This window comes from Nymphaea colorata, chromosome 14 (genome assembly GCF_008831285.2).
Source record: "Nymphaea colorata isolate Beijing-Zhang1983 chromosome 14, ASM883128v2, whole genome shotgun sequence".
NCBI lineage: Eukaryota > Viridiplantae > Streptophyta > Magnoliopsida > Nymphaeales > Nymphaeaceae > Nymphaea > Nymphaea colorata.
Genome location: NC_045151.1, coordinates 11,781,487 through 11,795,026, shown reverse-complemented (window position 1 = coordinate 11,795,026; position 13,540 = coordinate 11,781,487). Strand labels below are relative to the sequence as shown.

Genomic DNA, 13,540 nt, shown 5'->3' with positions numbered 1-13,540 from the left:
ACCTCTTAAAGTTGTTTCAACTTGGAGACTTAAGCCGAACCACCAGTCCAAGTGTCTCTTACTACTGTAACATGAGATAGGATGGAAGGGTTGAAGCTACTATGAATATTTGTTAGACGCCCAATAATGACAGGAAAGTGTTCTTCAGAGTATGTCCCCAACTCCTAAGTTGGCAAAAGGAATAGGTTATGACCGCTAGTGAAAGTGAGAGGAATGTGTTCTTCAATTAGTATATTCCCACCTCCTAAGTTGGCTAGGGGGTAGACTAAGACTGTCACTGCCGTCAGGGTGATGGATGGCACGAGTTCAACGCTCAAAGGCAAAGTGTGGTGGATATTTCCTTTACCTCGAAGTGTTCTTTACGTAGAGGAAGGCAAAAGGAAACACAAGAAAAAAGCAGCCGCCATTCTCCCTCCCTAATAAAAGGAAACACAAAAATAAAATGCAATAATTAGAATTTGTAATATGCCTTCTCTTTTTTTCTTGTGAACAAGAGAAATATTGCATCCTATTACTAAAAAACAAGAGAAATATTGCATCCTATTACTCAAAAGAGATTTAATCTCTTACCCAACTCATTTTCTTAGGGTATACGACTTTCTTTTGATACTTCAGAGTGTCGCTCTTGTCGTGTTTCAACTTAAATGTTAGTACTCTTCTCACCCCACCCTCATTCCTTTTTACGACACAGGAAGTTGATGTTCCATAGTTTGGAACGGAGACTGACTGCCTACACGCTCCGCTCTAATCATTGCATCAACCCCTTTAAAATTTATAACCTTTCTCTGTCACTTTAAACTTGCTACTGAATATATTATTTCTACACCCAATACCGAAGCCCACACTGATCGGAGTAAAGCAATGGGGAGCCATGAACTGAGCCTTCATTGCCTTAAAGCTACCACTATCCTTTCAGCCTCATGATTTTGATGGACAGAGATTCCCCACATAACTTCTATTGAATATGCTTTTAGGACAAACAAAATAGACCAAAGAAAAGAAAAGGTCAGAGGTAGGTTCATTTAAAAACTGAATAGGTTTGGTAGGTCGAACGGTCCAGAAGAATTCTCAAAATGGCAATCGGCAACTTCTTGATGGGTGAAAGCCGCAAAAGGAAAAAGGACAGGTTTGTTATTCATGTGCAATGCAAGGGGAAATGACTCTGTGGACAGACCAAAAATTACAGAAAAGGGGAAAAAATAAAAGAAACACAAAGCACAATAAACCAGCACACACGCTGCGACCACGTCCACCATGCACCATCCTACCAACCCTCTTCTTTATTGACCTCTCGCGAGAACGCCAAGGCTCTGTGTTGAATGCCACTTGTTGGTCCCTGGAACCCAATCCAACGGCCTGTATTCATTTCCAACTAACCAAATGGCACTCTACCCACCTGAGTACAGAGGCACGCTTCTCCTCCCTCTTGCTTTTCACCTATAAAAGAGACCAACTTGTGGGTTGGTGAGCAGGAAACCTGACACTAATCAATTTCTTGTGAAATTTTCCTGACACCCACAAATAGAAAAATCACCCTCTCTCCCTGTCCTTCCACTTGAGAGAAGCACACTGCGTGCTCTCCTGCCCTTGCCCTTCTCAACTGGCAAAACAAATTTCTTCTGCCTCATTCATCTTTCTAACTTGTTACTCATAATCTGTTGTTAGCATCAGACTCCATGGCATGTTCTTATGTTCATGAAAATGGCCATCTTGATCTTCCATCAAAAGGAAATGATTCTCTCAACTGGCAGAAGGCAGCCGATTCACTGACCGGGAGCCACCTAGACCATGTCAAGTCCATGATTCAACAGTACAGGACTCCTTTGGTCAAGCTAAGGGGTTCTGGGCTGACTGTTGGACAGGTTGCTGCCATAGCCCGAGCTTTGCCTTCTCCAGGTGATGATAAAATCAGAGTCCAGCTATCTGCTGCAGCTAAGACCAATGTTGACGCAAGCAGCAACTGGGTCTTGGATAGCACCTGCAAGGGTGTCGACAGCTATGGTGTCACAACTGGGTTTGGTGCAACTTCACACCGTAGGACCAACCAAGGAGAGGCCCTGCAGAAGGAGCTCATTCGATTTCTCAACGCAGGGATTTTGGTCCCTGGCCTTGACCATGACTCCACCTTGCCTGTGTCTGCTTCCCGTGCTGCAATGCTCGTCAGGACCAATACCCTGCTGCAGGGATACTCGGGCATCCGGTGGGAGATACTTGAAGCCATAACCAAACTCCTTAATGCAGGCATCACACCAGTTCTGCCACTGAGGGGCACCATAACTGCATCTGGTGATCTAGTGCCACTCTCATACATTGCTGGGCTGCTCACTGGTCGGCCTAATGCACGTGCACGCACCTGGGATGGAGCTGAGATCTCAGCAGAAGACGCTTTTAAGCAGGCGGGGATAACCAGCAGCTGCTTTGAACTGAAGCCAAAGGAAGGTCTAGCACTTGTGAATGGCACTGCAGTTGGTGCTGGACTTGCCTCACTAGTGCTGTTTGACTCCAACATCTTTGCACTTCTTGCAGAGGTGTTATCTGCTGTGTTCTGTGAAGTCATGACAGGGAAGCCAGAATTCACAGACCACCTGACTCACAAGCTGAAACACCACCCTGGACAAATCGAGGCTGCAGCAATCATGGAATACATATTAGATGGTAGCTCCTACATGAAAGCAGCAGCAAAGCTCCACGAGATGAACCCACTTCAGAAGCCCAAGCAGGATAGGTACGCGCTGAGGACCTCACCTCAGTGGCTGGGCCCACAGCTTGAAGTCATAAGAGCAGCAACTGCCAGCGTGGAGAGAGAGATAAATTCTGTCAATGACAACCCACTGATTGATGTCAGCAGGAACAAAGCCCTCCATGGTGGTAACTTCCAGGGCACACCAATTGGTGTTTCAATGGACAACACAAGGTTGGCATTGGCTGCCATTGGAAAGCTCATGTTTGCACAATTTTCTGAGCTTGTCAACGACTTCTACAACAACGGGCTGCCCTCCAATCTCAGTGGTGGACCTAACCCAAGCCTCGATTATGGATTCAAGGGTGCAGAGATAGCCATGGCAGCATATACATCTGAACTTCAGTACCTTGCTAACCCTGTCACCAACCATGTACAGAGTGCTGAGCAGCATAACCAGGATGTGAACTCGCTAGGACTCATCTCGGCCAGGAAGACAGCTGAAGCTGTTGAAATCTTGAAGCTTATGTCAGCAACTTACATCGTTGCTCTGTGCCAAGCAGTTGACCTCCGACATGCAGAGGAGAACTTCCGACATGCTGTAAAGCAGTCAGTAAGCCACGCAACAAAGCGTGTCTTGACGGTGGGTGTGAATGGTGAACTTCTTCCGTCACGCTTCTGTGAAAAAGACCTGTTGAGGATTGTTGAGAGTGAGCATGTTTTTGCATACATCGATGACCCATGTAGTGCCGGATATCCACTAATGCAGAAGCTGAGACATGTGCTGGTTCAATGGGCAATGGACAATCCAGAGAAGGAGAAAGATGAGAAAACTGCCATCTTTGGAAAGATTGCTGCTTTTGAGCAGGAACTAAAAACCCAATTGCCTAAAGAGGTGGAAGGGGCAAGAAAGGGACTCAAAAGTGGCAATTCTGCAATCCCTAACAGGATCAAGGATTGCAGGTCTTATCCTATATATCAGTTTGTCAGATCAGAGCTTAACACCTCTTTGCTGTCGGGTGAGCAGGTACTCTCACCAGGAGAAGATTTTGATAAGGTGTTCAAGGCAATTAATGAGGGGAAGCTCATTGTTCCTCTGCTTGCATGCTTGCATGGGTGGACAGGTGCTCCCCGTTCAATATGTTAGATTTTTAATGAATTCATTATGTGGTTACTTGTGATGCTTCCTGCTTCTGGTTTCTTGATTCTAAAAATTGTGGGACGGAGAAACATGTCCAAATGTGAATGCCAAGTTGCCCAGGTATAAGGACGTCTTCTCAAGAAGTGATTATACTGGTTTTGTTTGTAATTTAAACAAGTTGATTTTTTTAATGATGTTAAGTTCATGATCTACACACTCATCTGCCATTTTCCTGCTTAAAAAATAACAGCATATGATCCCATGCACGCACATGGAACATGAAGCTTTAGTATCTGAAATGAGTGGAAGTTTAAGAATGATTTCCAGCTAGAAAGCACATCTCAACATCCAACGCCTTGCTTGAAATTAAGGAGCTCGAACATTCGCTATTATGCTTATCTCAGAACAAGCAAGAATACCTAAAACTGGCTCCTTTTGTCAATTAGAGACCTGAGATACATTAGCAACCTTGTTAATATGATCAATGAGAACTATATGAGATGGATGAGGAGGCAGGCATGAGACGTAATATTACTCTCTGTGATACTGCAATTTTCAAAAATCAAAATTTTGGAAATATGGCCCCTCATACAGACACTTACCTTCTAAACAATTTCTATTCAAGATATCAAAAAATAAAACTAGATTTATAATTGGAAAGTAGTGTAAGTAGTAACAGATTTAATGATAAAAGAAAATAAAGCAAATTACAAAGTGTTGATTATGCCTTGCAATGATTTGAGCGAGTGCATGAGTGTCCTGGTGTGTCTGAAAATCATGTCAAACACAAAATATACAACCTAAGTGAAGTATCCGTGAGATAGGAGAAGACTAAACATTCGAAATAAATTTGGTATAAAGATTGTTCCCAACAGGATCACTGGTCTGGCTTTTTATTCCCTTAAAGTGGCCCAAATGCGAGGTTCTTTTCATAGGAAAGGAATTAGTTTTTCCTCATTCCACAAGATCTAGCAGTGAATGCATGCATAGGACATCCTTTTTAATGCTTGCCTCTTTCCCTGTGTCTCTGTCTTAGGATGGTTTATTAGGCTTAAACAGAGATCTATTCTCCAACTGCCCGTGTAATGGGACAACAGCAAGATGCAAAATAAATAGGAGTCGGCTAATCCAGAATGACTCTGTGGTATAACTAGCATATAACGCCTGAAAGCATCAATGAACATAAACACATGAATAAAACTGTAAACAGTGAAAAAAAAAAAGTTCTGACAAAGATGCTTGAGTTAGTATTTGGAATTACTACTTCATACATAGATAATTGCTATTATCCTAGATAGGATTGAAGCTGTCTAAAGTTGGGATATTTGAAACTAAAAGCATTTGTTTCTTTAGCAGTCCCATTTATTTGGCCTCTTCAGCCAGGTAAATTTTCAGATAAGGAGAAACAAAAGGCCATTATAAATGCACAGATCATCATTTGTGTCCGTTTCCTTTATACTTATAAAGAACTAGGAGACTCGACAAAGCATCTGATTTCTTTCTGATTCTTTCCCTAAAAGTACTATTCTGCAAAAGAAAAGGAAAATCCATGAAGAGTACTAAATTGCAAAGGCAAAGCTTTAGTGCCAGAGATTTCTAATGAAATGAGAAAATTTGTGGTTCATCACCAACAGAACAAATTGTAGTTCCACCGTATGAACTAGTTGACCCCATAAAGATAGCATATAGATCTACCTCTCAACATCTGACTGCTAGAATCACAGAAAGAGGCATAAAATTCAAGATAGAAAGTCGGCCTACACAATCTGGCATCTCATTTCTAGCTGAAGCCTCTCACACTTGCCCAGGAACAAAGAACAGGAGCAAGAAAATATCGAAAGATATGTTAGTTGCAGCTGCCTATACAAAATCTATGTTGAAAAAACAATATTATTCGAAGCTCCCATAACTATTTTGTTTGGAGAATCCTATTCATATTAAATGAACTAAATGCATACAAAAGAATGATAAAAAGCATTGAATACTCAAGGCAATAACAAGTACCAATTGAAATATAAACGTAATTTAGACCCGTAAAAGTTTAAAATAAAAAAGTTAAACCTGTGGTAGATACATCGGTTTTGAAACATAACATGAAGAATGTGAAGCTTACCGACTATTGCAGTCTATTCAAATAAGTGCAGTACTCAGTGAGTCAGTGGAAAAATAAGTAAAACTGAAAAATGTCCTACTTCACAGAAAATAATCAAATACTAATTGTGTCTGCCAGCAATATTTTCTAAATGTGTACTGTAACCTGCATTAATCCTGTGTCAAATAAGCATGATGATCAAACACAATGTAACTTAACATACAAATTGTAAATCATGTTTAGAATTATATTTTGACATGACTTGACATGACGTAACTATACCTCGTTCTTACCTTACAGAAGGAGCTGTAGGGTGGCATGTTTCCTTTCAGTGACATTCATGATCTTATTTTGGCGGTCCCTTAAACAGGCGAAATGTAGTAACAAATGAAACAAGTCTTTCACAAATTTTAAAAAGCCAGACAAACCGGAATGTAAGGGTCAAATCTTTTGACTCTAATTACAAAATTATTTGCTGACAGCTGCCTGCAGGGACTGCCTGTTAAAATCTGAAACTTCTTGTTAGTAGTTGCCCGTATTGTCCTTTGAAGTTGAGAAGTATTTATTCATTGTTGTGAAAAATAGAAAAGTTTTTTTCATTTCACTGAATTTGACAAAGCTTTTGGTCTGAGTTGAAGGTTAATCAGAAATATAGAACATTATTTGGCGGTTGTCAGCAAAAGTCTTCTTAGAGTATGACCAAAAACACAACCAACACGTCGCTAGTATAGATCACTACATCCCAATAAAATCACCACCATAAAGAACAGACAAGGCAGGATACTCAGTCTCACCAGATCTCTGCAGCATAACAATTTTCTGCATCATCCAAGAAATTTTAAAATACCGATATTTCTGACAATAACGTCCCCAGGAAATATTTTTAAAGAACACCTTAATGCTTACGTAGGCTGGAGCTGGCCCCACGTCCAATAGGTAGAAGAAGAATGGTGAAAAGCAGCAGAAACCATCAGCAGCTTGCAATCCTTCATCAGTAATACATTTAATCGTGGGTAACTTTGCATCCCGAGTACTGAAGCCAATCTTAAGGAAACTCCACCAGTGAGGGCTGCAAGTCGCTTGAGAATCTCCCAGCTTATTAAACAGGCCCAAAATCTGCAGGAACATCCTCCATTATCTCCACGAACACAATCACCGTCAAGCATTCCAACAAACATTTTATGTGTGCTTGAAGCACGGACTCCCAGCTTATGACTTCTGAGTTCTGAGGAGCAGCTGCCTGCAAACAGTTATCCAAGCAAACCAACAAAAACTATGGTTGTGAGGCATAGGCATCCGAAAAGCTGCAATAAGCCCATACAATATAATTAAGTGTAAATTTTATAGCAGAAATGCCACACCCCATCATGCACCAAGAAAGAATTAACAGCTTGGTCGATGTCTATCCTGGTTTGTTCGGCACTGGTATTGCGACAACCCCATTTGCCACATAATTAGTGTACAGCTTCTCTCGCAAAAACCTGCAGCACCGAAATGTTTTCCGAAAGCCCCGAATCCTCTGGCGAATACAAAGGAGCAACCTCATTGACAGAAAAGGAACAAAAATAAGAGAATTTAATAGTGCAGCACTTGATTCATATCTTAAGGAGCAAGGGGTCAAGCATAATAAAGCATGTCCTAAGAGGCTCGAGCAAAAAGGCGTTTACCAGCTTAGACATAGTCTGTTACCGAACTTGGGTTGACTCTCCTCTTCCATTGTCAAGTTCCTTCAAGATAATGAGTTGAAGCTTTCTCTATGGCAGTGTGGCCATGAAAAGTCCTTACGAAATGCTCCACTACAAGGAACCAGATTATTCAAGTTTTCGATCTTTTGGATGTCGCTGCCATCCATACATTAAGAGTTACAATAAGCATAAATTTGAACCTCAATCTCTTCCATGTGTTTTTAGAGGGTACAGCGGCCACCATAAAGGTTATCATTGCCTTTTTCTTACCACTGATCGTGTATATATTGCCTGACAGGTTGTTTTCGATGAAAGCAATTTTCCCTTCCATATGCAGCAAAATTAGTCATTTATACCATCAAGAATAGCCACTGTTTTTTGAACCCCACCCAACGTCAACCACCTTCCCACCGATTTCTTAATCTAATCTCCAAGACGATTGTTGAAAACAATTCCAGATCTCCCAATGCCAAACGACTCACCCCTTCCTCATGTAGATCAGTCCGATGGCATGCCTTCCATTGAACCAGCAACCACCACCACCAAGCCTACATCTTTGACTCTCACTACTCAGTAAAACCAATCTGTCCACCCTACGGTTACAGGTCCCAATTAGGTATAGTCAAACCCAATCCCAAGTACCTCCTCACTACACACGTACCTCTTAAACATAAACATTACTCAACGGCATTGAAGGGCATCCAAGGTGGTGAAAAACAATGGAAGAGGAAATGCAGGCACTTTTAAAGAATTTAACAGGGATATTGGTTCCTTGACATCCATGTATTGGAAGTAAATGGATCTTCAAAACTAACCTTAAGAGTGATGAACAAGTTGATAGATTTATACGCTCGACTCGTCACTCAATGATATAATGAGGTGGAGGGCATTGATTTTCTAGAGACATTTTTGTCTATTGTAAAACTGGCTACTATACCCTTGATCTGGATTCTTGCCCTTGCCTAGGATTGGACATTACAGTAATTAAATGTAAACAATGTCTTTTTGAATGGTCATCTCTCTACAATTGTATTTCTTGAAAAAACCACCTGGTTTCAAAGATGCTTGCTATCCAAATCAAGTTTGTCATTTGAATGGGGATTTGTACAGGCTAAAGTAGCACCCAGGGCTTGGTATAAGCAGTTTGCAGAGTTTTTATTTTCTAAAAATTTCAAGCCCAGTAGAAGTGATTCATCGTTATTTGTTTGACGACAAGATATTGCTGTCACTTTATTGCTTCTTTATGCTGGTGATATTAGTTTGACAGGTAATAGCTTCTCCTTTCTTGATGATTTCAAGAGGCAAGTAAATCATGTTTTTGCCATGAATGATTTGGGTAATCTTCATTATTTTCTTGGGATCCAAGTCAAACAAATGGCTTGTAAACTTTTCCTGAGTCAGCATCAGTATGCTATGGATATTTTAAACCGAGCACAAATGGAATCATGCTAACCTATAGTCACACTAATAGTGTCCAAAGTTGGTAGCAATAATTCAAACCAGTGGTTCTCTAACATTAACATGTACCGCATGTATGAACGCTACAATATCTGACATTCACATGCTCAAATATTTCTTATCCAGTTAATTATGTGTCACAATTCATGCATGTTTCTACTCTCAAGCATGATCAACTGGTCAAAAGGATTCTTCACGGTGTTCATGAGACAATTGGTTATTGCATGCAATTTTTAAAACCAAAAAACATATCCCTCTTGGCATATTCAGACGCAGACTGTGCAGGGTGTCTGGATACATGATGGTACACCACTAGTTATTGTACATACTTGGGGCCGAAGTGCATTCCTTGAGATTGAAAAAACAACCATATGTGTTCCAATCCTCTTGTGAAGCTGAATATTGAACTCTATCTACCACTACTGCCAAGTTAACATGGTTGACATTTATTCTCAAGGTTATTGGAATTTTTCTTCATAAGCCTCCTTACTATGTGATAATATTTCTACCCTTCATGCCATGGTCAAGTCTGCCTATAACTCTTAGATAAAGCATATGGGGCTTGGTTATCATTTTGTTAGAGCGAAAGTTGCCATTGGAGCCTTAGTTATTCAAATTGTGCCATCTACACGTCAACTTGTGAACTTGTTCCCTAATCCTCTGCCACAGTATTGGTTCCACAATCTCAGGCTCTAATTTGATTCGAGCATGAAATGGAGGGGGAATGATAAAGTTGCATGTAACAGTGGTGGTACTTATGGCAACAATACCATTTCAGCTAAGTCACAGGATCGCGATAGCAAAGAGAAATTGATGGCCTTCATTCACAAGGAAACAATTTAAATTACAACTATTGATAACGATCCTGATGTTATAATTATAATACAAGATCCACCAAATAGAGAAAGAAATCTGGAAAACTCAAAACTAATAGCTAGAGATAAGCTATGGATAGATAATTTATTTTGTAAAGATTTCCTCTATAACAAAAATATAAATATAGAAAATAATGAAAACTCAGACACCTGACCTTTGAGCTATGTGAGCACCATGTATGTAGGATTAATTTGAACATCGTTAAAATTTTTCTTCTCATTCCTATTCACTCCATATCAAGACCTTGCTATTAAAATGGATTGGAAATCTTTGCTTGTTCTATCCAACCTAGTGAGCCAGCCATAAACATAGCTCATTTGCCTTGAGAGAATAAAATTGACACATCTGCTTAAAAGAAAGATGAAGAGCATTGATTTAGCACAAAGTCCTTGCTTAGATCTTGTCAAACTTTTGGAGCATAAGTGGAAGCAAGGGGGGTTTTGGGATGGTGAGGAGAAGTTACCTTAATATTCATGTTTAGATTTTGGCTATTAGATCACCAAAAGCGAAGTGTGTACTATACCTTTTAACTAGTAAAATAACTTTTTGAACCAAATGTATTTACAGAGATTTACTTTCATTGGCCAAAGAATTTTGATTGAAATTAGTTGTTTGATTTTTCTTTCTTGTCTTATGGGAATGGAAAAATTCTCTTGTGGGTTTTCCTTTTTTGTGTGTATTAGCTGAATTATCGAATGCAGAACTGGATTTAGGAGATTCAAACTGTTGATTATTAAGCACCAAGCTAGGTACTCTGATAAAGACCCATATATGTTGATATAATGCTCAAAGACTTACAAATGTTGCTTGCAGATTTATTCCATGTCACACAAAGCTGTTGTGTTCGTTTTGGATACGATGATAGAGCCCCATCTTACCTAAAATTGACTTTTCTTGATATAAATACAAACCTTTGGTTGATGGGTGATCTTCAAAAGGTATATTCACTCATTTGATGATTACTATGAATGAGAAAGGATGTATAAGCAACCCATGTTTGATATGTGTCAGGTTTGTCAACAACTAAGATGTCAACAACAATAGCAAAATCAGTAGAGAGGAAAAAGGAAGCAAGAGAATGAAGAACTAAGAGGTAAAGTAGCTTCCTAACAACGTCGCTTAGATTGGAACCAGGAAATGTTCATTTTGGAATAAGTACCTAAAATCGGTAGAATCCAAAAGTGGTTGTTGCCTAGTAACAATAGTAACCCAAAGGACTAGAGTTTCACCACCAAACTTCACATTTAAAATATTATAATTTGCTTATTGTATTTTTCATAAATTATTTTATTGCAAGAAAATTGTTATCGTTCTACAGCATAGACAATGCTTTGAAATGATCAATGAGCTGAAATAATCTTGGTAGAGGGTGGCCTCCCACCCTTTTATTAATCCAAAATTTGTATAGTGAATCTAAGTACATCAAAAAGTAAGAAATAAAAGCATTACTAAGAATAGAAAAATATTAACATGAGAGGCAAGTGGGAAAGCAAAATTGGCAATGAAAACTAAGTAAACATGTTTAGAATTGCAGGCAAAGATTCTTGCTGAAGATAGAAATTTTGTGTGCTGTTCCCACCAAAATTCTTGTACTTGTTGTGTAATTGGCCTTTCCCTCCATCTTGGCCCTCATCCAACTGCACCATTCATTTCGTTTGGACACCATCAACACCCATATGACCTATTCATAACCTGCCTAAACATCTTCCAACAGCTGAGCCTCTAGCATCGGTCCATCCATGCTCACACTAGATGACATTGTTTTTGTGTTGTTTGTGAAATATCATACCTCCCTTTTTTCTGCCTCTTTGAAGGTTGACACTAACTGAATTAAGATGCTAAAAGGAGGAACGTCAGACCATTGGCTTGAATAACCTTCTACCACCAACTAGACCTTTAAACTTTTGCAGTCCTCTCCTAGTGTTTGGACACCAATGAGAATGCTTTTTTTTCATCTCCTCCAAATATTTTATGCTCCTTGCTAGTCATATAATGGTTTCTGGCCATTTGTAGCCCCTAAATTGTGGTTCCATAGCAAATCTTCCATGCCTTGTCCATCCAAACCCTCTTCAGGCTAGCTACAGACCACTTGATCAGCTCCTTAACTAAATTCTATTGAGGCATTTCTTGCCAATTACATTTAGACATAATGATACTTCAAGCTTTCTTGGCTAATGTACATTTGAAAAACATATGGTTTGTGGTTTTTTGCTGCCATTTTACAAATATAACAGTGATTTTTTGGCTGTAAACAACTCTACTCTCATTGTTCTTGGGTGGGCAAGAGCCATTTACAAGCAATATAGAGAAAGAACTATGCTTATCCATTGACTTTGTGATACCAAACCATGTTGTCCCAATTTTCATGCGTGTGGATCTTATGAAGTGAGATATTCCTATAGGTGAGCATGTCTAGGCCTCTAAAGATCATGAATATTTCCACACTTAATTTATTCAGCAACAATAGAAATTCTGGTTTTAAGGATTAGGTCTGAATCTAAGTTATCTGTAACCATGAATTGCATGTTATCTGCAACAAACATGTATTCTTTTTTCATAAAAATGTTGGTTGCCCAACCAATTTGAGTACGACAAAGCTCATCTTTCCATCCCCCATGGTCCTCCTTGTGTTTTTATGTATTTGTACTCCAACCCTTCACAACCATAATCCTTTGTGTGAGCACTAGACAAAAAGATCTACTTCATTTGACGTACTTTCTGAAAATGAATTCTGCCCATAGTTTGGTATATTCATTAACCAGTAGTGCCAACTTAGTAATTTTGGCTAGGTTAACTACTTGGAAGCCAGGTACACCAACTCCACCCTAATTCTAATGGGATCTTCTATTCTCTCATGTCCCTTGTCAAATGAAGTTTGTCATACAATGTTTTCAATTACCACTCACTAAACAAGGTAACAAAAAATTTGGAGCTCCAAAAATTATGATGTGACTAGTCACATACTTCAAAAGACGTGACCTACCCATATATGACAAGTGTTTTGTTTTCCAATTTGCCAATCTATTGCCAACCTTGTAAATGTGAAACTTGCAAATATTGATATTTAAATTTTCCGAGGAAAGGAAAGCTTAAAACAAGTTATGAGAATATCTTGACACTACCATTCAGGTTCTCTTTGTAACAATTTCATGTGTCTGGCTTCCAAATTGGAAGGTATAATGCTTGATGTTTCAACATTTGTAATAAGCCCAGATGGTTGCTCCAATATTCTTGGATTTTATTTATTGTTTTATTTGTAAACTTGGCCAAGATTAAAGAATCATCAACATAAGTGGTCAAGGCTAGGCATGTCCCTAGGTATGGGATGTAAGGTAGGTTTATTTGCTTGTCCACCTTGGATTTCATGTATCTTGTGGACATCTTCATCACTATAATGAATAACTAAGAGGATAAAGGTTTTCCTTGTTGGAGGCTCTACTTAAAATCAAAGAATTTCCTTGCCTAGTTGTTAACCAAAACCATAGTAAAGTCAATGAGTCATATGTGAGGATCCAATAGTTCACTCTTCTTCAAAGCTCAGTTCATTTAAGGAATTTCATGAAACAACCACTCAATCTTTAGACATCATGCAGGGATGGAGCTATGCG

The 13,540-nt window shown here is 39.3% G+C and overlaps 1 protein-coding gene across 1 annotated transcript; it reads left to right on the top strand.

Moving 5' to 3' along the window:
• The first annotated feature begins 984 nt into the window (after positions 1-984).
• On the top strand, positions 985-7,149 carry LOC116267544 (phenylalanine ammonia-lyase-like). Its single transcript, XM_031649328.2, has one exon. The coding sequence runs from the start codon at positions 1,677-1,679 to the stop codon at positions 3,825-3,827; it is 2,151 nt and encodes a 716-aa protein (XP_031505188.1). The 5' UTR covers positions 985-1,676; the 3' UTR covers positions 3,828-7,149.
• The last annotated feature ends 6,391 nt before the right edge of the window (positions 7,150-13,540 follow it).